Source organism: Mauremys mutica, chromosome 12 (assembly GCF_020497125.1).
Source record: "Mauremys mutica isolate MM-2020 ecotype Southern chromosome 12, ASM2049712v1, whole genome shotgun sequence".
Lineage (NCBI taxonomy): Eukaryota > Metazoa > Chordata > Testudines > Geoemydidae > Mauremys > Mauremys mutica.
This window is the reverse complement of record NC_059083.1, coordinates 52,864,781-52,888,537: the sequence shown is the minus strand read 5'-3', so window position 1 is coordinate 52,888,537 and position 23,757 is coordinate 52,864,781. Positions and strand designations below refer to the sequence as shown.

The following is a 23,757-nucleotide window of genomic DNA, read 5'->3' as shown; positions in this document are numbered from 1 at the left end:
AAAGTTCCTTGTTTCTCACACATCATTGAACAAAAGCTACAGCAGAAGAGTCACTGAGCTTGTAAACTTAAAAAAAAGTGTGTAATTTTTCATGTATTCTTAATTTTACTGTGAAATTAAAATAAATATATAATTCTCTTTCATTCTCTAGTTATGATACATCTAGGTTTAAAGAACTGACCTACTTCAGTGATTTTTGATAAGGGGTGCAAGAATATATTTTGAGAACCACAGGGGTGCAGGCTACAGTAAAGGTTAAGAACCACTAATCTAGACAATCCCTGAGAGGTGTTTATCCAATCTGCTCTTAAAAATTTCCAACGATGGAGATTCCACAACCTCCCTTGGCAATTTATTCCAGTGCTTAAGCACTCTGACTGTTAGGAAGTTTTTCCTGATGTCGAACCTAAACCGCCATTGCTGAAATTGCTTCTTGTCCTATCCTCAGAGGTTAAGGAGAACAATTTTTCTCCCTCCTCCTTTTAGCAACCTTTTAAATGCTTGAAAACGCTTATGTCCCCTTTCAGTCTTCTATTCTTCAGAAGAAACAAACCCAATTTTTTCAATTTTCCTTCATAGGTCATGTTTTCTAGACCTTTAATTATTTTTTTGCTCTTCTCTAAACTTTCTCCAATTTGTGCACATCTTTCCTGAAATGTGGCACCCAGAACTGGATACAATACTCCAGTTGAGGCATAATTAGTGCAGATTAGAACAAAAGAATTACTTCTCATGTCTTGCTTACAACACTCTTGCTATTACATCCCAGAATGAGGTTTGCTTTTTTTTTTGCAACAGTGTTACACTGACTCATATTTAGCTTGTGATCCACTCTGACCCCCAGATCCATTTCTGCAGTACTCTTTCCTAGGCAGTCATTTCCCATTTTGTATGTGTGCAACTGATTGTTCCTTCCTAAGTGGAGTACTTTGCATCTGTCCTTATTGAATTTCATCTGATTTACTTTAGACCATTTCTTCAGATTGTCCAGATCATTTTGAATTTTAATCCTATCCTCCAAAGCACTCGCTTCTCCTCCCACGTTGGTATCATCGGTAAATTTCATAAGCGTACTCTCTGTGCTATTATCTAAATAATTGATGAAGATATTGAACAGAACAGGCCCAGAACCGATCCCTGTGGGAGCCCACTCGTTATGCCCATCCAGCATGACTGTGAACCACCGATTACTACTCTCTGGAAAAAGTTTTCCCATCAGTTATGCACCCACCTTATAGTAGCTCCATCTAGGTTGTATTTCCCTAGTTTGTTTATGAGAAGGTCATGTGAGACGGTATCAAAAGCCTTACTAAAGTCAAGATATACCACATCTACCACTTCCCCTCCCATCAAAAAGGCTTGTTATTCTGTCAAAGAAAGCTATCAGGTTGGTTTGACTTAATTTGTTCTTGACAAATCCATACTAACTGTTACTTATCACCTCATTATCTTCTAGGTGTTTGCAAATATATTGCTTAATTATTTGCTCCATTATCTTTCTGGGTACAGAAGTTAAGCTGACTGGTCTGTAATTCTCCAGGTTGTCCTTATTTCCCTTTTTATAGATGGGCACTATATTTGCCCTTTTCCAGTCTTCTGGAATGTCTCCCATCTTCCATGATTTTCAGTGGGGTGGTGAGTGGTGGTAGAGTCTTACTAGACTGGATCACACATGCCAGATTGTTTCTAGACTCTGAGTTCAGGGACAGCATCTTCCCTCCACCACCCCAGTGCCTTTCTTGCTCCTCTATTATCATCCCACATTTATTATGGAGTGAGGAGGGTTGCACATCAGCCTGGTTATGCCTCTTCCTAAGACCCACCCTCCAGAGAGCTGTATTTTATTACTGCTACATAGCTAATGTCGGGAAACAGAAAAGGGATTGTCATTCCCTCACCACATCACCATCACAGGAACTATGGGAGAATTTACACCACTTCATAAATTATAACAAACTGATCTCTTGTGAAGGGTTGAAAATTGATCCTTTTCTACATGCACTGAAAGGCTGAATATACCAGGATATATTGTTCAATCTATAGGGGGAGGGATAGCTCAGTGGTCTGAGCATTGGCCTGCTGAGCTCAATCCTTGAGTGAGCCATTTCGGCTTCTGGGGCAAAAAAAAAAGTTGGGGATTGGTTCTGTTTTGAGCAGGCAGTTGGACTAGATGACCTCCTGAGGTCCGTTCAAACCCTGATATTCTATGATTTATTTCCATTAATTCTAACAGAAGATCAGTGCCTACAGACACTAGACCACATTGGAAATCTCAGTCCAAGATTTCAGTTGATGTATTTATTGATTTTGGCTCGTAAGACATGGCATGATTCTGACCATTGACAGAAGTGAAATACAGCATTTAAGCATCAGTGTTACACTCTGGTATGTCACAGGATGGGATATGATATGACAGATAAGATCATTTCTCTGTCTATCAGTACTTGACTACCAGGGAACCTGGCTGTTATAGTAATCATTGGTATCCACATACACCCCCTCTTCCTCATCAGAGCAGTGTTCTGTCCTCAGACTGAGACTCGTGGCACTTTGCTCTGAAATCTACATTTAGTTTTAAAATTTCATCCCGTAACAAGGAGAGGGAGTGAGTTTCTGAATATTTATGGAATTAATTCATGAGATTTGATTAACTTTTAACTCTATGTTCTTTCAATTCAGTTGCACAGGGTGATTTATTGTTCCTGGACTCAAACCATGGCAGACAGAGACTGGGGAAACCTAATGGCCATCACAGAATTCATCCTTCTGGGATTTGGGGATCTCCCTGACCTGCAAATTCTTCTCTTCCTGATGTTCCAAGTGATCTACATGGCAACCATGGCTGGGAACACCCTCATCGTGGTGCTCATTGTGGCTGATCAGCACCTTCACACCCCTATGTACTTCCTGGGCAACTTGTCCTACTTGGAGACCTGGTACACCTCAACCATCCTGCCCAGGTTGCTGGCCAGTCTCCTGACTGGGGACAGAACCATCTCAGTCAGTGGCTGCTTCACACAACTGTATTTCTGTGGTTCTCTAGGATGTACAGAGTGCTATCTCCTAGCAGCGATGTCTTATGATAGGTATTTAGCAATATGTAAACCCCTGCACTATTCAACTCTTATGAATAGTAGGTTTTGCCTCCAGTTGGCTTCTGGGTCATGGTTAAATGGTTTTTTGGCTATTACTATCTTTGTCTTATTTCTATCGCAGTTAATATTCTGTGGCCCAAATGAAATTGACCATTTCTATTGTGATGCCATCCCACTGATGGAACTCTCCTGTAGTGACACCCACCAGGTCATATTGGTGGATTTCATAATAGCCTGTGTATTCACCCTGCCTCCATTCCTACTAACCCTGACATCCTACATGTGCATCATCTCCACCATCCTGAGAATCCCTTCCACCACTGGGAGACAAAAGGCCTTTTCCACCTGCTCCTCTCACCTGATTGTGGTGACAATTTTCTATGGATCCATAATGATTGTGTATCTGCTACCGAAACATGATACACTGAAAGACCTGAACAAAGTGGTCTCTCTTTGCTACACAATCCTGACTCCCCTGGTAAACCCCCTCATCTACAGCCTGAGAAACAGAGAGGTCAAGGAAGCCTTGTGCAAAGGAGTCAGTAAATGTGGCTTTAACAAAAACCTGCAGATACACCTACATATTAATGTAATTTGAGGTTTTCAAAGTTTTCTGGGTGATTTCAGCAATCAGCCCGCATTAAAATTAAGTTGAAAACTCCCTTTGAAAATGTCAGCACTCAGTGTTGTCCATCTCAGTGGAAGGACTAAGGTGGTTAATGGCCATAACCATGTTTCCATCATGGGCAGTAGGCAAACTGGAGACAAAATTTTAACCATTAAAAAGCCATTTTTGATCTAAGTAAATGTTTGGACAATAAAAATAGTAATTCCTGGTGTTGCATATGTGAGGACGTAAGCCTGGGAAATCTGCCACCCCTGAAATTGTGCTAATTGCCCGCATAGTCCTCTGCAAACCGACCACCTTCACTGCGCTTACACAGGCCGGACACAAACAACCAGGCCCCAGCAATGACCTCTGGACACGTCACTAGGAACAGCGTTATAGCTCTTATCTGTGACCAGCTCTGGCAAAGCAACTGCTCCAGGCTCACTGGGCCCTTAGAGGCGGGAGGTTGGGCAACCACAGAGAAGTAGATGCACATGCCAGGTCCCTGGCATTGTCCAGACCAAGCTAGGGGTTTTCCAGGGCACACATAGAACTGAGACCAGTTCTGCAGTTGGGTCTGTCAAATGGTCACTGATTAGGGACTCTGCCTGCAGCCCTTCAGGGCACCAGCTGCTCTTCTTCCACCAACTGAGAAGTTCAAAGGGAGGGGACCTGTTACAATGAGTATCCCCAAAATTCACTGCAACTCACTGCAACAAGCACATGTCCCGAGAGGGCTAGTTCTCAAGTGCGTTGCAAAGCTACCACTTACCAACGGGCAAAACTCCTGTGGTGCCTAACACAGCAGTGCTGGCTCAGTTACTGAGAGCACGTCAGGGGTTGGCCAGATGAAGGGGACCTGGGCAACGGTGATGACGGTAGGGTTCCAACACAATGGAAAGGATGTTCCAAGGGACCTAATAGAGTTAGGCACCAAATCACTTTGAAATGGGAGTTGGACTCTTAACTTCCATAAAAAGAACAGGAGTACTTGTGGAACCTTAGAGACTAACAAATTTATTTGAGCATAAGTTTTCGTGGGCTAAAACCCACTTCTTAGATGCAGATACAGACTAACATGGCTGCTACTCTGAAACTTAACTTCCATAGACGCCTCTGAGAATCTCAGCCTGGAGAGCAATGGGGATTCGGTCATGGTAGGGTCAATCTACGTTTTTCCATTGGAAACAAATGCAGTGGATGGATGGGAAACCCCTGCTAATACTTTGAAAGCTGCTGCTGTTGTAGGTGCTCTCGTAGCCACTAATGTTGCAATCATGATGTGTGATTTTGTTCCTAGTGGCTATAATTTGGAACAGTGCACACCCAGCAGCAGGTAAGAAATGAGACAAGATGAGATTATGCTGTGTAGGGCCACTAGAGGGCAGAGGAATGGGACAGGTGTAGCGGTGCTGCCCAGTGGACAGCAGCCAAAGTGGAAGGGCAAGAAAGGAGATGTTCTGTTGTCAAATGACCAACCGAGGGAAGTGAAAAGGGAGGTGAAGCTGTATCATGGTGTATAAACGGTGAGTAAAGAGCACTGAAGAGAAAAGGACCTCAATGCTGTGTAATGAATGTGGATAGAAGCAGATGTTAAATAGTGAGAAATGGGCTGTTCTACTAAATAATGGGCACCAGGTGACATAAGAGGCGAGAATGGGAAAGCAAAAAGAAGAATGCACTACAGGATAGCAGAGTAACAGGCTGTCATGCTGGGAAATGGAATCAGAGTAGAGGAAGTGAGGGAGCGGGGAGGTCAGAAATACTGACCAGGGACCAACAGATTTCAGTGACCAATACAATAATGGGAAAGTGGGTGGTAGCAAGCTGTAAGGCTGAGATATGGGCAGCTATTTCCAAAAATGCCCACTAGATGGCAGCATATCTTGAATACTAATAAAGGGGCAGTGCAAGTACAAAAGAACCTCAGATCTAGGAGCACCTTGGGAATGGAGGTTGTTCCTAACTCTGGAATGTTTGTAACTGAACAAATGTTATGGTGGTTCCTTCAGAAGTTTACAACTGAACATTGACTTAATACAGCTTTGAAACTTTACTATGCAGAAGAAAAAGGCTGCTTTTAATCATCTTAATTTAAATGAAACAAGCACAGAAATTTTCCTTGTCACTGTTTTTTAATCATTCCGTTTAGTTTTTTTAGTAGTTTATGTTTAACACAGTACTGTACTGTATTGGCTTTTAATTATTATTATTATTATTATTATTATTATTATTATTATTATTATTGGTCTTTACTGCTGCTTGATTGTGTAGTTCTGGTTCTAAATGAGGTGTGTGGTTGACTGGTCAGTTCGTAACTCTGAAGTTCTACTGTACATTATAACAGCCCATCACCTTGGACAGGCATCTCCCAAGAATGGAAGCTGGTGTTTGTTCATGATCTAAAATATTTTCCACAAAGGATCGTTAGACTAAAAAATGATGCACAATGGGACTTGTATAACTGCAAGTCACATGGGGCATTGTTAGCTACAAAGCTTTGGAGACACAAAATGAACCAAGTGGGAGAAAGGTTAGAGTGGGACCATGTTAAAAAGCATGAAGACAGAATACAAATATGAGGGAGCATTTATACTTGGTAAATCAAAGGGGAAGCCCGATTTACAAACAGAGATCAAATGCACCAGTTCATCCCTTCAGGTAACTGCAGGTCTCGTCACTGAGAAAATCCAGTTTCTCCAGAAAGAGGATAGACAAGAATCTCTGCTGAAGATTGTGAGTCCTGGCTGCTGACCACTGAGAAACAAGAGCTCATCACTTCAAGCTTGGGCTGTCCTATGGTTACAGGTGAGCACCATTTTCCTGACTGCATTTCTATACCACCTTCTAAACAGGGGCATGAATATGCTTTGTGAATATAAGAGGGATGAGGCGGATGAGGTAATATCTTTTATTTGACCAACTCCTGTTGGTGAACGGGAGAAGTTTTTGAGCTATACAGAGCTCTTCTATAGGTGAATTCATACAGTTTTAGCCTCACCTTCCCACCACAGTGCTAGTCAGTGTTCACAGCACCTTTTCACAGAGTTGGAGCTTGAGATCCATGTCTTGTTACAGGTCCGCAGTAGGGGATCTGCTCCAATGACAAAAATGGAGCTGCCTTGATTTACACCAGCAGAGGATCTGGCTCATGTGTGCCCCAATGGGGTGGTGAGTGGTGATAGAGTCTTATTGCCCCAGATCACACATGCCAGATTGTTTTTAGACTCCGAATTCAGGGATAGCATCTTTTTCCCCTTTCCCTCTTCTGTCCCAACACCTTTCTTGTTCCGGTATTATCATCCCACAATTATTATGGAGTGAGGATGGTCACTCCCCAGTTAGGGTTGTACATCAGGCTGGTTCTGCTCCTTCGTAAGACCCACCTTCCAAAGCACTGTATTTTATTACTGCTACATAGTCAATGTCGGGAAACAGAGAAGGCACTGCCAGTCCCTCACCACGTCACCATCTCCACCACAGGAACTAAGGGAGAATTTACTCCACTTCATAATATGTGGCATGAACTGATCTCTTGTGAGGGGGCGAAAATTGTTCTTTTTCCTACAGGGCACTGAAATGCTGCATATACCAGGATATATTGTTAGAAGTAATGGAAATAAATCTAACAGAAGGTCGGTGCCTAAGATCTCTAGACCACATTGAATAAACTCAGTCCAAGCTTTTAGTTGTTTGATTTTGACTCCTAAGACATGGCGTGATTCTGGTCATTGCCAAAAAATGAAATATAGCATTTAAGCATCATTGTTAAGCTCTATGATGTCACTAAAGGCATATAATGGTGTATAAAGAAATAGTCTGAACCGTTATATCAGTACTCGGCTACTGTATGGGCTGTTCCAGTAGTGATTGCTCTGATCATGGCAGAGGCTGGTCTACATGGATACAAATGCTCTGTTCTCAAACTGAGACTTCTGGCACTTTGCTCTGAACTCTAGATTTTAAATTTAAATTTAAACTAGGTTTAAAATTGCAGCCTGTAATCAGGACAGGAAGGAGAGTTTCCAAATAGTTATGGAATTAATTAATGAAACTTGACTAACTTTTAACTCTATGTTCTTCCAATTCAATTGCACAGCGTGTGTTATTGTTCCTGGACTCAAACCATGGCAGACAGAGACCGGGGAAACCAAACGGCCATCACAGAATTCATCCTTCTGGGATTCGGGGATCTCCCTGACCTGCAAATTCTTCTCTTCCTCATTTTCCAAGTGACCTACATGGCAACCATGGCTGGGAACACCCTCATCGTGGTGCTCGTTGTGGCTGACCAGCACCTGCACACCCCCATGTACTTCTTCCTGGGCAACTTGTCCTGCCTGGAGACCTGCTACATCTCAACCACCTTGCCCCGGATGCTGGCCAGTCTCCTGAATGGGGACAAAACCATATCAGTCAGTGGCTGCTTCACACAACTGTATTTCTGTGGTTCTCTGGCATGTACAGAATGTTATCTCCTAGCAGCGATGTCTTATGATCGGTATTTAGCAATATGTAAACCCCTGCACTATTCAACTCTTATGAATTGCAGGGTTTGCTTCCAGCTGGCTGCTGGGTCATGGTTAAATGGCTGTTTGGTTACTGCCATCTTTGTCTTATTCCTATCACAGTTAATATTCTGTGGCCCAAATGAAATTGACCATTTCTATTGTGATTCCATCCCACTGATGGAACTATCCTGCAGTGACACCCACCTGGTCATATTGCTAGATTTCATATTAGTCTCTGTATTCACCCTGCCTCCATTCCTACTAACCCTGGTATCCTATGTGTGCATCATCGCCACCATCCTGAGAATCCCTTCCACCACCGGGAGGCAAAAGGCCTTTTCTACCTGCTCCTCTCACCTGATTGTGGTGACAATTTTCTATGGCTCCATAATGATTGTGTACCTGCTACTGAAACATGATACACTGAGAGACCTGAACAAAGTGGTCTCTCTTTGCTACACGGTCCTGACTCCCCTGGTAAACCCCCTCATCTACAGCCTGAGAAACAGAGAGGTCAAGGAAGCCTTGTGCAAAGCTGTCAGTAAATATGTGGCTTTTACCAAAACGTGCAGAGACTCCAAGAGAATAACTTAACTTGAGGTTTTCAAAGCTGCCTGGGTGATTTAAGCAATCAGCCCCCATTAAAATTAACTTGAAATCTCCCATTGAAAATCTCAATACTAATGTGAAAAAGAAAAGGAGACGATCTGCATGGAGTTACTGAGACAGTCTTTATGATCCCCTGCTGTGTGATCCAGGAAAGTGAGGATGTTGACAGCTCTGTCACTCTCTCATGTTCAGCGCTGATACACACAGTATGAGGGTATTTTTCTCCAGGGTGTTGGCTAAGTGTTCTCCTTCTGTGAGGAATGTGTACAGCTTCTGAAACCACACAGAGCTGACATTGTGTAAGGCAGAAAATCCACTAACAATGAAAATAAATCCCTGGGTATATCCCCTGTTCATTTTCTCTACGTAAGATAATAAAATCTTGTATTCAAATTCAGACTTTCTTAAGTCTCCATAGCAATATTTCTGAGTAGGGCTAAGGTTTCACAGAATCATAGAAGTTTAGGGTTAGAAGAGACAACAGGAGGTCATCTAGTCCAACCCCCTGCTCAAATCAGGACCAACACCAACTAAATCATCCCAGCCAGGGCATTGTCAAGCCAGGCCTTAAAGATGTCTAAGGGTGGAGATTCCACCACCTCCCTAGGTAACTCATTCCTGTGCTTCACCACCCTCCTAGTGAAATAGTGTTTCCTAATATTCAACCACTGCTTCATGTTCTGTCATCTGCCAACACTGAGAACAGCCAAGCTCCAGTCTCTTTGGAACCCCCCTTCAGGTAGTTGAAGGCTGCTATCAAATCCCACCTCACTCTTCTCTTCTGCAGACTAAATAACTGCTGCTTGGCCAGTTGGTGCCCAGCCTGTAGTGGTTCATGGGATCCTTTCGTCCTAAGTGCAGGACTTTGCACTTTTCCTTGTTGGACCTCATCAGATTTATTTTGGCCCAATCCTCCAATTTGTCTTGGTCACTCTGGACCCTATCCCTACACTCCAGCATATCTACCTCTCCACCTAGCTTAGTGTCATCTGCAAATTTGCTGAGTGTACAATAGTTCCCATTATTCAGATCATTTATTTTGTCACAGGTATTTATAGTAAAAGTCAGGTACATGTCACAGGCAAAAAAGAAAAATTCATGGAAGCCCGTGACCTGTCTCTGACTTTTACTATAAATATTGTGACAATGTGGAGTTATTGTGCAGCTGTTGAGCTGGCTCTGCCCCCACCTCCCACTGTTGGGGGCTTGCAGGTCCAGGGTCTCCCTCCACCCATGTCTGGAATGTCTCCCCTGCCACTCTGCCCCACGCCCCCATCCCACAGTGTCAAGGAGCGCTGCAGTCTGACTCACAAAGGCCTCCTCCCCCACCCCCTACTTGAACCAAAACTGATCAGAAGAAAGACAGTGGGAGACACATCTAAGCCCCTCCAGACAAGGGTGATATGACTAAGGAAACTCCCCAGCCTCATTTGCTTCAAAGATGGGAAAGGGAGGAATCTCCATTAGCATACAGAATGGAGAACAGAGATTCCAAGGCAAGAACCGCACCGAACTCTGGGATCAGGAAAGCAGGGAAGCATTGCATGATGGGAAATCTCTGCTCCAGATGGAAATTAACCCATGCCTGCACACACCCAGCTCAGTAATTATCAGATTAATTCTAGTAATAAATCCTCTATTGATATTCAAAATACTGAAACGACCTAATTGCATTAGGAGTTCCCGAGAAGGAACACCGCCCATAGCCAGGAATGATCAGTTCTTATTGTGTAGCCTGGACCAAACAACTTTGTTATAGTCCCTTAAATCATCGGTTTACCCATAAACAAATCTAGTGTTCATTGTTATTTCCCTACAAAAACCCCTTACCACCGCCCAAGTAAATGTTCTGGTGCCTGGATCCAAACTCTGCATCATTTCCATTGTTTCTGACTGATTGTGCTGTGGTCTCTCTACCTGTCTCCAACACTCCGGACCCCACATGACCAACACCACCTGGGAACCCTGAGATTCAAGCTTTACAGAATGGTGAGATCTCTCTCTGTATAGCCTCCTGACCATAGGCATGTGCAGCACATTTCATTAGAGTGTGCATCCAGGGAATTTTTATTTTTTTATTTTTTTTGAAGGCGAACATTTATTGAATATTCAATCATAAAGGACATTATTTTTATTCATCAAACTAAAGAAACCGAAACTTAATTTAAAAAAAAAATAAGTTTAGTTAACAACTAAACTTTACTTAAAAATATAAACTTAAAAAATGAGACACACAATACCAAATTTTTGCTGTAGTGATAACCAGGTGTATACAAAGATACAGTCAATTTTCATGATCTTTAACCAGATAATGAGCTAAACCATATTGACCAAAACAGATTAAGGTTTCTTCATTTTCCTGTCCTAGGAAATGAGACGTCGCTCACCAGGTGTTATGGACTTAAATTCCTAAATCACATCATTGTAATTAACTAACAAAGTTGTACAAAATCATGAGTGAGTCGAGGTGCTTTTGGGACATTGTATTTCTTAGTTTGTTTTTTACATGTGCTAGTTTCAAAAAGTCTCTTTCACATGAACAGCTTGTAACAGGTAAGACTGCAAAGCATTGAATAGATTTGTAAAAGGCCTAGAACGTGGAAGACCGATCCGATTCCTTTAGCCAATCAAGCCACTCTGTGGTGGTGTTCGTAGTGCTACCTTTAGGAACAGATCTGTCATGACCCCAAAGCAACCCGACTTCAGCTTTCAACTCATCCAAGGACACTTTACATTTGTTGGCAATGATTCTCATATACTCCCTGCCAATGTCTAAGCTTGGCAGTTTTCCCATTGCAGTCACAATTTTACAAATCTCCTCTTCAAATCGCTGGTCAATGCTGGTAATCATGGAGTCTAGGAGTGGGTAAAATAAAGTTATTCTCTCCTGCTCCTCTTTTGTATCAAAGTGATGCTGGGACTCAAACACATCATCAATACGAGTGGACGTTTTTCGCTTCTTAACTGGGGGAATCGATATATCATTCCTTACACACATTTTCGCACTGTCATTGAAAATAGATTGAAAATATTCTGGGCCACTTCTCATCGCATCCAAAGAGTTATGCAAGCTTTTCACCCCTGTCATTGCAGTAAGTAAGCTTAGCTCTGGAGCTTGAAGAGCCTTACTCACTTTTACCACCATCTGGAGAATAGGGTGCATCATGTTAAGGGCAAAGCTGAACTTGAATGAGTTTAGTCCATGGATAAGGCCCCTGGCTTTTCTTATAGCGTCAGCAAGGTGAGTTGTTTCGATAATCTCTTGTAAAGCTTGTAAAATGAAGGAGTAGTTTTGTTTGACAGCAGCTGCTGCTTCTGCTCTGCATTCCCATCTTGTGTTTGACAGTGACTTCAAAGTCTTCAATTGAGATCCTACTTCTTCTCCATTACTGCATGTTGCACAGGACTCCCCTCCATGAAGGCATAAAGAGTCTGAATAACACCAAAAAAATCAAAGACAGTTCTGTTTTGTTTACTTGAAGTGCATTCATCTACTAGGACGAGGTTCAAACAATGCGCATAGCAATGTACATAGAATATTTCACTGTTTCTTTCTTTACATTTCATTTGAACTCCTGCAGGACATCCAGACATAGTGGATGCTCCATCAAAACAGACAGATATCACTGATGACCAGTCAATTTTAAGAATGCGAAGGATGTCATTTAACTGGTCAAAAATAGACTGAGCATCAACTGTTAATAGTCTCTGAACAGACACAAAATGTTCAACTGGATCAGTGTGACCTTTGTTTGCTGCATCATTAGAGGAGAAGAAACGGCAGTAAAAGCAAAATGCTGCGTCCTTTGAAGGTTATAGATGGTTATATTCTAACCACCTATACTTTTCATACCATACTAATGATCTTTAACAATATGTTCTGACTAATCATACTAATCTCCTGGAGTGTGGTCACACACATACCCAGTGTCTGTTGTTTCTTAGGAGTGCCTTTGTGTTGCGACACTAGTAATACCTATGCCAAGGTCATGTATCGGACAGCGAACTTGTAAGCATCTGCTGTAACACATGGCCTGACTTTGGTTCACGGCGTGGCTGGACTTTGCTGACTATGGTTCAGGCTTCAGGTCTTACATCAGGGCCAGTGCCCCAAGCTCTCTCTTTCGTCTACACAAACCAACCACCTCCATTGCACTCACACAGGCTGGATGCAATCCGCTAGGCCCAGCAGTGAGCCCAGGACACGTCACCAGGAACAGCTTCATAGCTCTTATCTTGGCTTCGCGTGGCTGTGACCAGCTCCAGCAAAGCAATAGCTCCAGGGTCACTGGGCCCATGGAGGTGGGGGAGGTTGGGCAAACAAAGAGGTAGACTCACAAGCCAGGGGCACAGGGACTGCCCAGACCCAAGGATAGGTTAATGGAGGATAGGTCCATCAATGGCTATTAGCCAGGATCGGCAGGCATAGTGTCCCTAGCCTATGGCACTGGCCACTGTCGGAAGACAGGATACTGGGCTAGATGGACCATTGATCTGACCCAGAACAGCAGTTCTTTTGACCCAGCTGGGGGTTTTGCCAGGGTAACTGAGGCTTTTCCTAGGGTCAGGTCTGTCAAACAGTCATTAGGAGGTTTTTTTATGGATATAAAAAAACTGGTTAAATTTTTTTTTCCACTCCGCCTGATACCCAGTTAAAAACTCCGTGATGTGACCATGATTATAGCCACTTACATCCCTGGTCCTTCCACTTAAACAGACAACACTGACCCAATGGACACCAGCCAAAGTGGAAGAGCAAGAAAGGAGACATTATGTTGCCAAATGACCAACAGAGGAGGTGGAGGGAAGGGAGGGAAGCTGTATAATGGTGTATAAGTGTTGAGCAGAGAGCACTGAAGAGAAGTGCAGCATAATGAACTGTGGCTAGTAGCAGATGTTATGGAGTGAGTTATGGGCTGTTAGTTATACTAAATAATGGCTACCAGGTGCCATGAGAGTCAAGAATGGGTAAGAGTCAGCTATAGCAAGAAGAATCCATAGGGGAAAGGAGAGCATCAGGCTGTCATTCTGGGAAATTGACACTAGATGGCAGCAGAGTAGAGGGTATCAGAAATCCTGACTAGTGACCAAGATTTCAGTAGCTATGCATCCGAAGAAGTGAGCTGTAGCCCACGAAAGCTTATGTGGAAATAATTTTTTAGTCTCTAAGATGCCACAAATACACCTGTTCTTTTTAATAATGGGAAAGTTATACTGTAAAATAGCCACTAGCTGGCAGCATGTAGTAAGCGTGAGATATGGGCAGATACTTTCAAAAATGCCCATTAGATGGCAGCATCTCTTGACTAATAATAAAGGGGCAGTGCAAGTATATTATAAGTGGTCATCGCCTTGGACAGGCATCTCCCAAAAATATAAGCTGGTGTTTGTCCATGTGTAGCGGGGTGACCACCGGCTCCAGCCTGAAAGGGGTTGGAAAAGCCCTGCAGAGGTCTGGGGCTGGGCAAGGTAAAATGCTGGCTGATTAGGGGAAGTGGCTGAAGCTGGGGCCATGCACCAAACTGAGCAACAGGGCCTTATAAGAAGGCCAGGGAAGCTGGAAGGGTCCGTCTCTGCCTGTAGAGGGAGATGGGCCTGGCTGCAGGGAGCTAGAGACAGGGTACCTGAGTGGAGCAGGGCTGAGGAGATCCAGACTGGAAAGTCCCAGGCTGCGGCCTAGCACAAGGCCAACAGGTACTGGGTGTTGCAGGGGGCAGCCCAGGGGTAGGCAAACAGCAGGTCCAAACCCAACCTTGCCAGTGATGAGTAGGCTGATACTGCAGTCTGCCCCAGGGCGTGGGGGCTAGATGATGATTGGCAGTAGCCTGATAGTGAGGTGAAGTAGGGATAGTGGGTTGGGGGTTCCCCTGGGAGGGGGAGACCCAGAACTGTGGAGGTACTGCCGGGGGTAGCACCCCAGTTAAAGGGGCACCGGGGTCCAGGGAGGGACATAGCGGCCAAAGGACAGGGGGCTCACCAGCCTACAGAGAGTGCTCCGGGCTGGTAAAAGAGCTAATTCCCTGAGAGACCAGCAGGAGGCGCCACAGGGATGAATCTGCACGTCTACACCCTGATCAAAAGTATTTTCCACAGAGGATCATTGCACTAAAAATGATGTACAATGGGAGTTGTATAATTGCAAGTCACGCTGGGCATTGTTAGCCACAAAGCTTTGGAGGCACAAAATGAACCAAGAGGGAGAAAGGTTGAAGTGGGACCATATTGAAAATCATGAAGAAAGAATACAAATATGAGAGAGCATTTACACTTATTAAATCAAAGGGGAAGCCCATTTTCCAAAGGTAGATCACATACACCAGCTCATCAATGTTCTAAGACAGATCACAGCAGCTGCTCGTCCATTCAGGTAAATGCAGGTGTCTTCGCTGAGCAGATCGTTTCTACTGAATGATGAGACTCAATTATCTCAGTGGAAGAAACCGAGTCCTGGCCACTAAACCCTGAGAAATAAGAGGTCATCACTCAAAACTTGAGCTGTCCTGTGGTTACAGGTGAGCACCCTCTTCCTGACTGCGTTTCTATACCACCTTTCCAAAAGGGGCATGAATGTGCTGTGTGAATATTGTTAGCAGTGTTGTTGTAACCGTGTTGATCCCAGGATATTAGAGAGACGAGGTGGGTGAGGTGATATCTTTTACTGGACCAACTTCGGTTGGAGAGAGAGAGAAGTTCTCTAGCTCTCAAAAGCTTGACCCTCTCACCAGCAGAAGTTGATCCATTAAAATATATTACCTCACTCACCTTGTCTCTGTGAATATTAGCAGTTTTAGCCTCACTTTCCCACAGCAGTGCCAGTCGGTGTTAATAGCACCATTTAACAATGGGGAAATTGAGATATATGCTTTGTGAAAGGTCCTCAGCTAAGGATCTGGCTCAAGATAACGAGGGTGAAGCCTGGAATAGAATAATGGAAATCAAAATTAAGTGAAGCTGATAAAAATGAACATTAAAATGGGTTGTGAAGTGGGTAAAGTGTAAGAACGAAATTAGGAGGCTGAGAGGGAATTTGAAAAATAAATGGTTTTAATTAAAAGTAAACAACAAACTGTTTCACTGTATCTGAGTCAGGCAGGTTGCAAGAGAATCCATGAGTCAGCTGAACCCAGGGAATAAACAAAATATAGACATCACTTAGGTGCTATGGTTGAAATTTTGAAAGGAATTGGGTGTCCTAATCTCCTATTAAAATTAATGTTGCAATCCTATAGACAGTTTGACAACCTCCTCTCAAATGATTATTGTATCGATCTTCACCAAAAAGTGTTACAAGTTATCCGTGCCAGTTCAGCTGTTTTTTTTCAGGGAACAGCCTGTCAGAGGCTGAAATATAAAAAGAGCAGATTATTGAACTAACTGGAATTTGGGGTAACTCTGTATCGCTCTAGAAGAATGTAGTAATATAGGAATTGCCAGATTAGATCAGACCCAAGGGCCATTCTGGCCAGTATCGCTCTCCGAGAGCAGGGAGTACTAGATGTTTCAGAGGCAAATGTAAGAACACTGCAATAGCAGTTCTGGGATAATCTCCACTGACATCTGTCATATTGGTCTATAATAGTTAGTTTTGGAATGGTTATTAAACCTCATGGTTTGGGGCTTAAGCCAATCTCTATTGTTGCCTTTATTATGATAACTCTGGATATTTATATGGCTAACAGGAACATCCAATCTCTTCTGGAATCTAGTTAAGTCTTTCATATCAATGACTTCCTGTGGCAGTGAGTGTGATGCTCCCAATGGGGATGCAAGAGTGTGAGTGCCAGACTCAGGACAGACAGTTACAAACCAGGGCACAAAGCCCTCATTGGTTGTCAGATCTAAACTTAGATTTCACCAACCAACTGCACTGAGTGCAAACTCCTCAGACCAGTGATGAGCTGCCAAAATCTTAACAACTGGTTCCCTATAAATAGTTCTGATTTAAGGGGCCGGGGCAGGGGGAGACATACTTGTGGGGCCAGGGGCTCCTGCAGGGCCTGGGGAAAATTGCCCTACTTGCCCACCCGGCAGCCCTAGAGCTTGCAGCCCCCTCCCCCCTTACCTTTCCCGCAGCTCAAAGCAGCAGGACAACTCCGGAACTCAGCTGAGCTGCGCAGCTGATGCCAGCGGCTGGCCACGCTGCAGCTGGGGAAGGGCCGGGGGAGCCTCAGCCTCCCCAGCTGGGAATCCTGGGAGCAACAGAATGGTCCATCCCACGGACCGGAGTTCTTTGCCCACTCCCTGGTCCTTTAACAACCGGTTCTCCATGGAGGTCTAATTTTAGCAACCGGTTCTTGAGAACCTGTGGGAACTGGCTTCAGCTCACCACTGCCTCAGACCCTTTAACAGCCTTGAGAGAGTCCCCCCAGAAATTCCCCTTGGCTGTGCTGCTCTGTCCTGCCACCCAGGTGAGCGTATCTGGGGTACACGACCCCTTACGGCAAGGATCACAGCAATATTCAGGTTACTCCTGACTTCCCCCAGGTCAATTGCACTTTACGTCTCACACCAAAGAGGACACTTAGAGCCAATCCTATAGTGAACTACTGTATAGGAAGATTTATTAAATAGGAAAAGGAAATGAGAGTTATTTACAAAGTTAAAGCAAGAAAACAGACCCATGAATGAGTCACAGTCTCATGTTTCAAAAGGTAATACAGGCTTCTCTCAGCAGCAAGCTGTATTTGACCTTTAGGACTAACCCAGGCTAAGCAGCAGGCATCTCTTGTGAATGCCTAGAAACACACTGCCCTGAGCATCCAAGCAGCCTAGAGATCCCTAGTTCCTTTTTCTTGGAGTTTTTATTCCCCCTCCTGAAATCTCCTCTGAGCTGCAAACCAAATCTACTCGCATGAATCATCTTTATAGGGAGGAGAGCAGAATAGGGAGTTCCAAAGAGGACGGATCTAGACTGTTCTCAGTGCTAGAAGAAGACAGAACAAGGAGTAATGGTCTCAAGTTGCAGAGGGGGAGGTTTAGGTTGGACATTAGGAAAAACTTTTTCACTAGTAGGGTGGTGAAGAACTGGAATGGGTTACCTAGGGAGGTGGTGGAAACTCCTTCCTTACAGGTTTTTAAGATCAGGCTTGACAAAGCCCTGGCTGGGATGATTTAGTTGGGTTTGGTCCTGCTTTGAGCAGGGGGTTGGACTAGATGACCTCCTGAGGTCCCTTCCAACCCTGAGATTCTATGATTCTATGATTCTATGAACAATAAGTCTCTAGTCCAGGGCTAGGCAACCTATGGCGAGCCTATCGTCCTGGCCACCGGTCTTGGGTGCTCTGCATTTTAATTTAATTTTAAATGAAGCTTCTTAAACATTTTAAATACCTTATTTACTTTACATACAACAGTAGTTTAGTTATATATTATAGACTTATAGAAAGACCTTCTAAAAACGTTAAAATGTATGACTGGCATGCAAAACCTTAAATCAGAGCGAATAAATGAAGACTCAGCACCCCCCTTCTGAAAGGTTGCCAACCCCTGTGCTAGTCCTTTTGTTGATTGTTTCTCAATCCAGTTGTAGGGAGTTTCCAGTTGTAATATCCACCCATAGCCCACCCGGTTGTCTTGGGTTGTCTTGTAGTTACAGGTGAGCACCGTCTTCCTGACTGCATTTCTATACCACCTTCTAAACAGGGGCATGACTTTGATTTGTGAATATTAGAGGGACAAGGTGGGTGTGGTAATATCTTTTATTGGACCAACTTTTGGTGGTGAACGAGAGACGCTTTTCAGCTACACAGAGCTCTTCTTCAGGTGAATATTAACAGTTTTAGCGTCTCCTTCCCACCGCAGTGACAGTCAGCGTTCATAGCACCATTTCACAGAGATGGAGTGTGAGATCCATGTCTTGTGACAGGTCCTCAGTTGACGATCTGCTCGACTGACACAAATGAAGCTACCTTGATTTACACCTGCTGAGGATCCAGCTTAGTGTGAGCCCCAATCATAGAATCCAAGAACTGGAAGGGACCTCGAGAGGTCATCTAGTCCAGTCCCCTGCACTCAAGGCAGGACTAAGTATTATCTAGGCCAGTGTTTCTTAACCTGGGGAGCACTCACCCCCGGGGGGTGTGAGATGCCCTTTCTGGGTATGCCAGTTCTTTTTAGAAGGTAAATCATCTTAAACACAAATTAAGCACAGGCACGTAAGTACAACTACTTTGTTTCATCAAACCTATATATTTATTAACATTATACATTTATTAACGATTACTGTAATATACAAACAAAAAATAATTTCAAGTTTTTATGCTAGTTGTAGTAAAATTATTGAAACAATGAAACTTGCGAATTTCTTGTGTGCTCAACTAGCACTTTTTCCACAACTGGTGAAGACAGAGCTGGAGATCCTTGTGCCATTTGCGACTTTCATCACTCTTACATATCAAAACAAAGGCCAGAAACTACCTAAATGCAAGTGATAACGTGTGTGGCTATTTCAAAAAAAGTTCCTTGTTTCTCACACATCATTGAACAAAAGCAACAGCAAAAGAGTCACTGAGCTTGTAAACTTAAAAAACATATAATTTTTCATGTATTCTTAATTTTACTGTGAAATTAAAATAAATATATAATTCTGTTTCATTCTCTAGTTATGATACATCTAGGTTTAAAGAACTGACCTACTTCAGTGATTTTTCATAAGGAGTGCGAAAATCTATTTTGAGAACCAAAGCGGTGCAGGCTGCAGTAAAGGTTAAGAACCACTAATCTAGACAATCCCTGAGAGGTGTTTGTCCAATCTGTCTTAAAAATATCCAATGATGGAGATTCCACAACCTCCCTTGGAAATTTATTCTAGCGCTTAACCACTCTGACTGTTAAGAAGTTTTTCCTGATGTCGAAACTTAACCTCCATTGCTGAAATTTAAGCCCATTGCTTCTTGTCCTATCCTCAGAGTTTAAGGAGAACATTTTTTCTCCCTCCTCCTTGTAGTAACCTTTTAAATACTTGAAAACTGTTATGTCCCTTTCAGTTTTCTCTTCTCCAGACTAAACAAACCCAATTTTTTCAAACTTCCTTCATAGGTCATGTTTTCTAAACTTTTAATTATTTTTGTTGCTCTTCTCTAAACTTTCTCCAATTTGTGCACATCCTTCCTGACGTGTGGCACCCAGAACTGGATACAATACTCCAGTTGAGGCCTAATCAGCGCAGAGTAGAGCAGAAGAATTACTTCTCGTGTCTTGCTTACAACAATCTTGCTAATACATCCCAGAATGAAGTTTGCTTTTTTTTTTGCAACAGTGTTACACTGACTCATATTTAGCTTGTGATCCACTCTGACCCACAGATCCCTTTCTACAGTACTCTTTCCTAAGCAGTCATTTCCCATTTTTTATGTGTGCAACTGATTGTTCCTTCCTAAGTGGAGTACTTTGCATTTGTCATTATTGAATTTCATCAGATTTACTTTAGACCATTTCTTCAGTTTGTCCAGATCATTCTGAATTTTAATCCTATCCTCCAAAGCACTCGCAACCCTTCCCAGATTGGTATCATCTGAAAGCTTTATAAGCGTACTCTCTGTGCCATTATCTATATCGTTGATGAAGATATTGAACGGAACCAGACCCAGAACCGATCCCTGCGGGAGCCCACTCATTATGCCCATCCAGCATGACTGTGAACGACTGAAAACTACTCTCTGGGAAAAGTTTTCCAATCAGTTTTGCACCCACCTTATAGTAGCTCCATCTAGGTTGTATTTCCCTAGTTTGTTTATGAGAAGGTCATGCGAGACAATATCAAAAGCCTTACTAAAGTCAAGATATACCACATCTACCACTTCCCCTCCCATCAACAAGGCTTGTTACTCTGTCAAAGAAAGCTATCAGGTTGGTTTGACTCAATTTGTTCTTGACAAATCCATACTGATTGTTACTTATCACCTCATTAACTTCTAGGTATTTGCAAATTGATTGCTTAATTATTTGCTCCATTATTTTTTTCCAGATACAGAAGTTAAGCTGACTGGTCTGTAATTCCCCAGGTTGTCCTTATTTCCCTTTTTATAGACGTGCACTATATTTGCCCTTTTCCAGTCTTCTGGAATGTCTCCCATCTTCCATGACTTTTCAATGGGATGGTGAGTGGTGATAGAGTCTTACTAACCTGGATCACACATGCCAGATTGTTTCTAGACTCTGAGTTGCGAGACAGCATCTTTCCCCCACCACCCATCACTCCAACTTCATAGCTAATGTCGGGAAACAGAAAAGGGAATGTCATTTCCTCCCCACATCACCCTCACAGGAACTAAGGAAGAATTTACACCACTGTATATTTTATGGCATAAACTGATCTCTTGTGAGGGGTGAAAATTGTTCTTTTTCCTACAGGGCATTGAAATGCTGCATATACCAGAATATATTGTTAGAATTAATGGAAATAAATCTAACAGAAGGTCGATGCCTAAGAACTCTAGACTGTATTGAAAAATCTCAGTCCAAGATTTTAGTTGTTTGATTTTGACTCCTAAGACATAGCATGATTCTGGTCATTGCCAAAAATGAAATACAGCATTTAAGCATCATTGTTAATCTCTAAGATGTCACTAAAGGGATATAATGGTAGATAAAGAAATAGTCTGATCCGTTATATCAGTACTCAGCTACCAGAGATATGGGCTGTTATAGTAGTGATTTCTCTGATCATGGCAGAGGCTGGTCTACATGGATACAAATGTTCGGTTCTCAAATTGAGACTTCTGGCACTTTGCTCTGAACTCTACATTTAGGTTTAAAATTTCAGCCTGTAATTTGGACAGGAACAGGAGTCTCCAAATAGTTATGGAATTAATTGAAACTTTACTAAAATGAAACTTGACTAACTGTTAAGTCTATGTTCTTCCAGTTCAATTGCACAGGGTGTTCTATTGTTCCTGGACTCAAACCATGGCAGACAGAGACTGGGGAAACCAAACGGCCATCACAGAATTCATCATTCTGGGATTCGGGGATCTCCCTGACCTACAAATTCTTCTCTTCCTGTTGTTCCAAGTGATCTACATGGCAACCGTGGCTGGGAACACCCTCATCGTTGTGCTCATTGTGGCTGACCAGCACCTTCACACGCCCATGTACTTCTTCCTGGGCAACTTGTCCTACTTGGAGACCTGCTACACCTCAACCATCCTGCCCAGGTTGCTGGCCAGTCTCCTGACTGGGGACAAAACCATCTCAGTCAGTGGCTGCTTCACACAACAGTATTTCTTTGGTTCTCTGGCATGTGCAGAATGCTATCTCCTAGCAGCGATGTCTTATGATCGGTATTTAGCAATATGTAAACCCCTGCACTATTCAACTCTTATGAATAACAGGGTTTCCCTCCAGTTGGCTGCTGGGTCATGGTTAAATGGTTGTTTGGCTACTGCCACCTTTGTCTTATTTCTATCACAGTTAATATTCTGTGGCCCAAATGAAATTGACCATTTCTATTGTGATGTCATCCCACTGATGGAACTCTCCTGCAGTGACACTCACCAGGTCATATTGCTGGCTTTCATAATAGCCTCCATATTCACCCTGCCTCCATTCTTACTAACCCTGACATCCTACGTGTGCATCATCTCCACCATCCTGAGAATCCCTTCCACGACCGGGAAACAAAAGGCCTTTTCCACCTGCTCCTCTCACCTGATTGTGGTAACGATTTTCTATGGATCCATAATGATTGTGTACCTGCTACCGAAACATGATACACTGAGATACCTGAACAAAGTGGTCTCTCTTTGCTACACGGTCCTGACTCCCCTGGTAAACCCCCTCATCTACAGCCTGAGAAACAGAGAGGTCAAGGAAGCCTTGTGCAAAGCAGTCAGTAAATATGTGGCTTTCACCAAAACATGTAGAGACTCCTAGAGAATAACTTAGCCTGAGGTTTTCAAAGCTGCCTGGGTGATTTAAGCAATCAGCCCCCATTAAAATTAAATTGAAATCTCGCATTGAAAATCTCAGCACTAATGTTAAAAAGAAAAGGAGATGATCTGCATGGAGTTACTGAGACGGTCTTTATGGTCCTCTGCTGTGTCCATGGAACACATCTTCCAGGAAAGTGAGGATGTTGACAGCTCTGTCACTCTCTCATGTTCAGCACTGATACACACAGTATGAGGGTGTTTTTCTCCAGGGTGTTGACTAAATGTTCACTCTCTGTATATTGACTGGTCATCAGTGATGTCTGTCTCTAGGTCCACTGCTATGCGCATTGTTTGAACCTCGTTCTAGTAGATGCATGCACTTCAAGTAAACAAAACAGAACTGTCTTTGATTTTTTTGGTGTTATTCAGACTCTTTATGCCTTCATGCAGGGGAATCCTGTGCAACATGCGGTAATGGAGAAGATTTTCTCTAAATCTTCCTATACAGTAGTTCACTGTCTGTGAGGAGTGTGTACAGCTTCTGAAACCACACACAGCTGACATTGTGTAAGGCACAAAATTCACTAACAAGGCTCTTCACGCTCCAGAGCTCCAACACTCCCTTCCTGCAATGACAACTTACGTACTGCAATGAGAGGGGGGAAAAGCTTGCGTAACTCTTTGGCTGCGATGAGAAGTGGTCCAGAATATTTTCAATCTATTTTCAATGACAGTGTGAAAATGTGTGTAAGGAATGATATATTGATTCCCCCAGTTAAGAGGCGAAAAACGTCCACTCGTTTTGATCACGTGTTCGAGTCCCAGCATCACTTTGATACAAAAGAGGAGCAGGAGAGAATAACTTCATTTTACCCAGTCCTAGACTCAATGATTACCAGCATTGACCAGCGATTTGAAGAGGAGACTTGTAAAATTGTGACTGCAATGGGAAAACTGCCGAGCTTAGACATTGGAAGGGATGATATGAGAATCATTGCCAACAAATGTAAAGTGTCCTTGGATGAGTTGGAAGCTGAAGTCGGGTTGCTTCGGGGTTATGA

At 43.2% G+C, this 23,757-nt stretch overlaps 3 protein-coding genes across 3 annotated transcripts in view; all 3 read left to right on the top strand.

Annotated features, from left to right (window-relative positions):
* LOC123346954 (olfactory receptor 2AP1-like) overlaps positions 1-22,697 on the top strand; it is a 44,962-nt gene extending 22,265 nt beyond the window's left edge. The window contains exon 2 of the mRNA XM_044984390.1: positions 21,704-22,697. Within this exon, the coding sequence (XP_044840325.1) occupies positions 21,732-22,697 (966 nt within the window). The 5' untranslated portion in view covers positions 21,704-21,731. The remainder of the gene's footprint in view (positions 1-21,703) is intronic.
* On the top strand, positions 2,797-3,693 carry LOC123346956 (olfactory receptor 6B1-like). Its single transcript, XM_044984392.1, has one exon. It carries the CDS (start codon positions 2,812-2,814, stop codon positions 3,691-3,693), a length of 882 nt encoding a protein of 293 aa, XP_044840327.1. The 5' UTR covers positions 2,797-2,811.
* LOC123346955 (olfactory receptor 6N1-like) lies at positions 7,833-8,810 on the top strand. The gene has a single exon (XM_044984391.1). It carries the CDS (start codon positions 7,833-7,835, stop codon positions 8,808-8,810), a length of 978 nt encoding a protein of 325 aa, XP_044840326.1.
* Positions 22,698-23,757: the final 1,060 nt, after the last annotated feature.

Bases quoted from the DNA above. Each gene is read 5' to 3' on its own strand.
- LOC123346956 (XM_044984392.1), top strand. From the start codon at position 2,812: ATGTTCCAAGTGATCTACATGGCAACCATGGCTGGGAACACCCTCATC.
- LOC123346955 (XM_044984391.1), top strand. From the start codon at position 7,833: ATGGCAGACAGAGACCGGGGAAACCAAACGGCCATCACAGAATTCATC.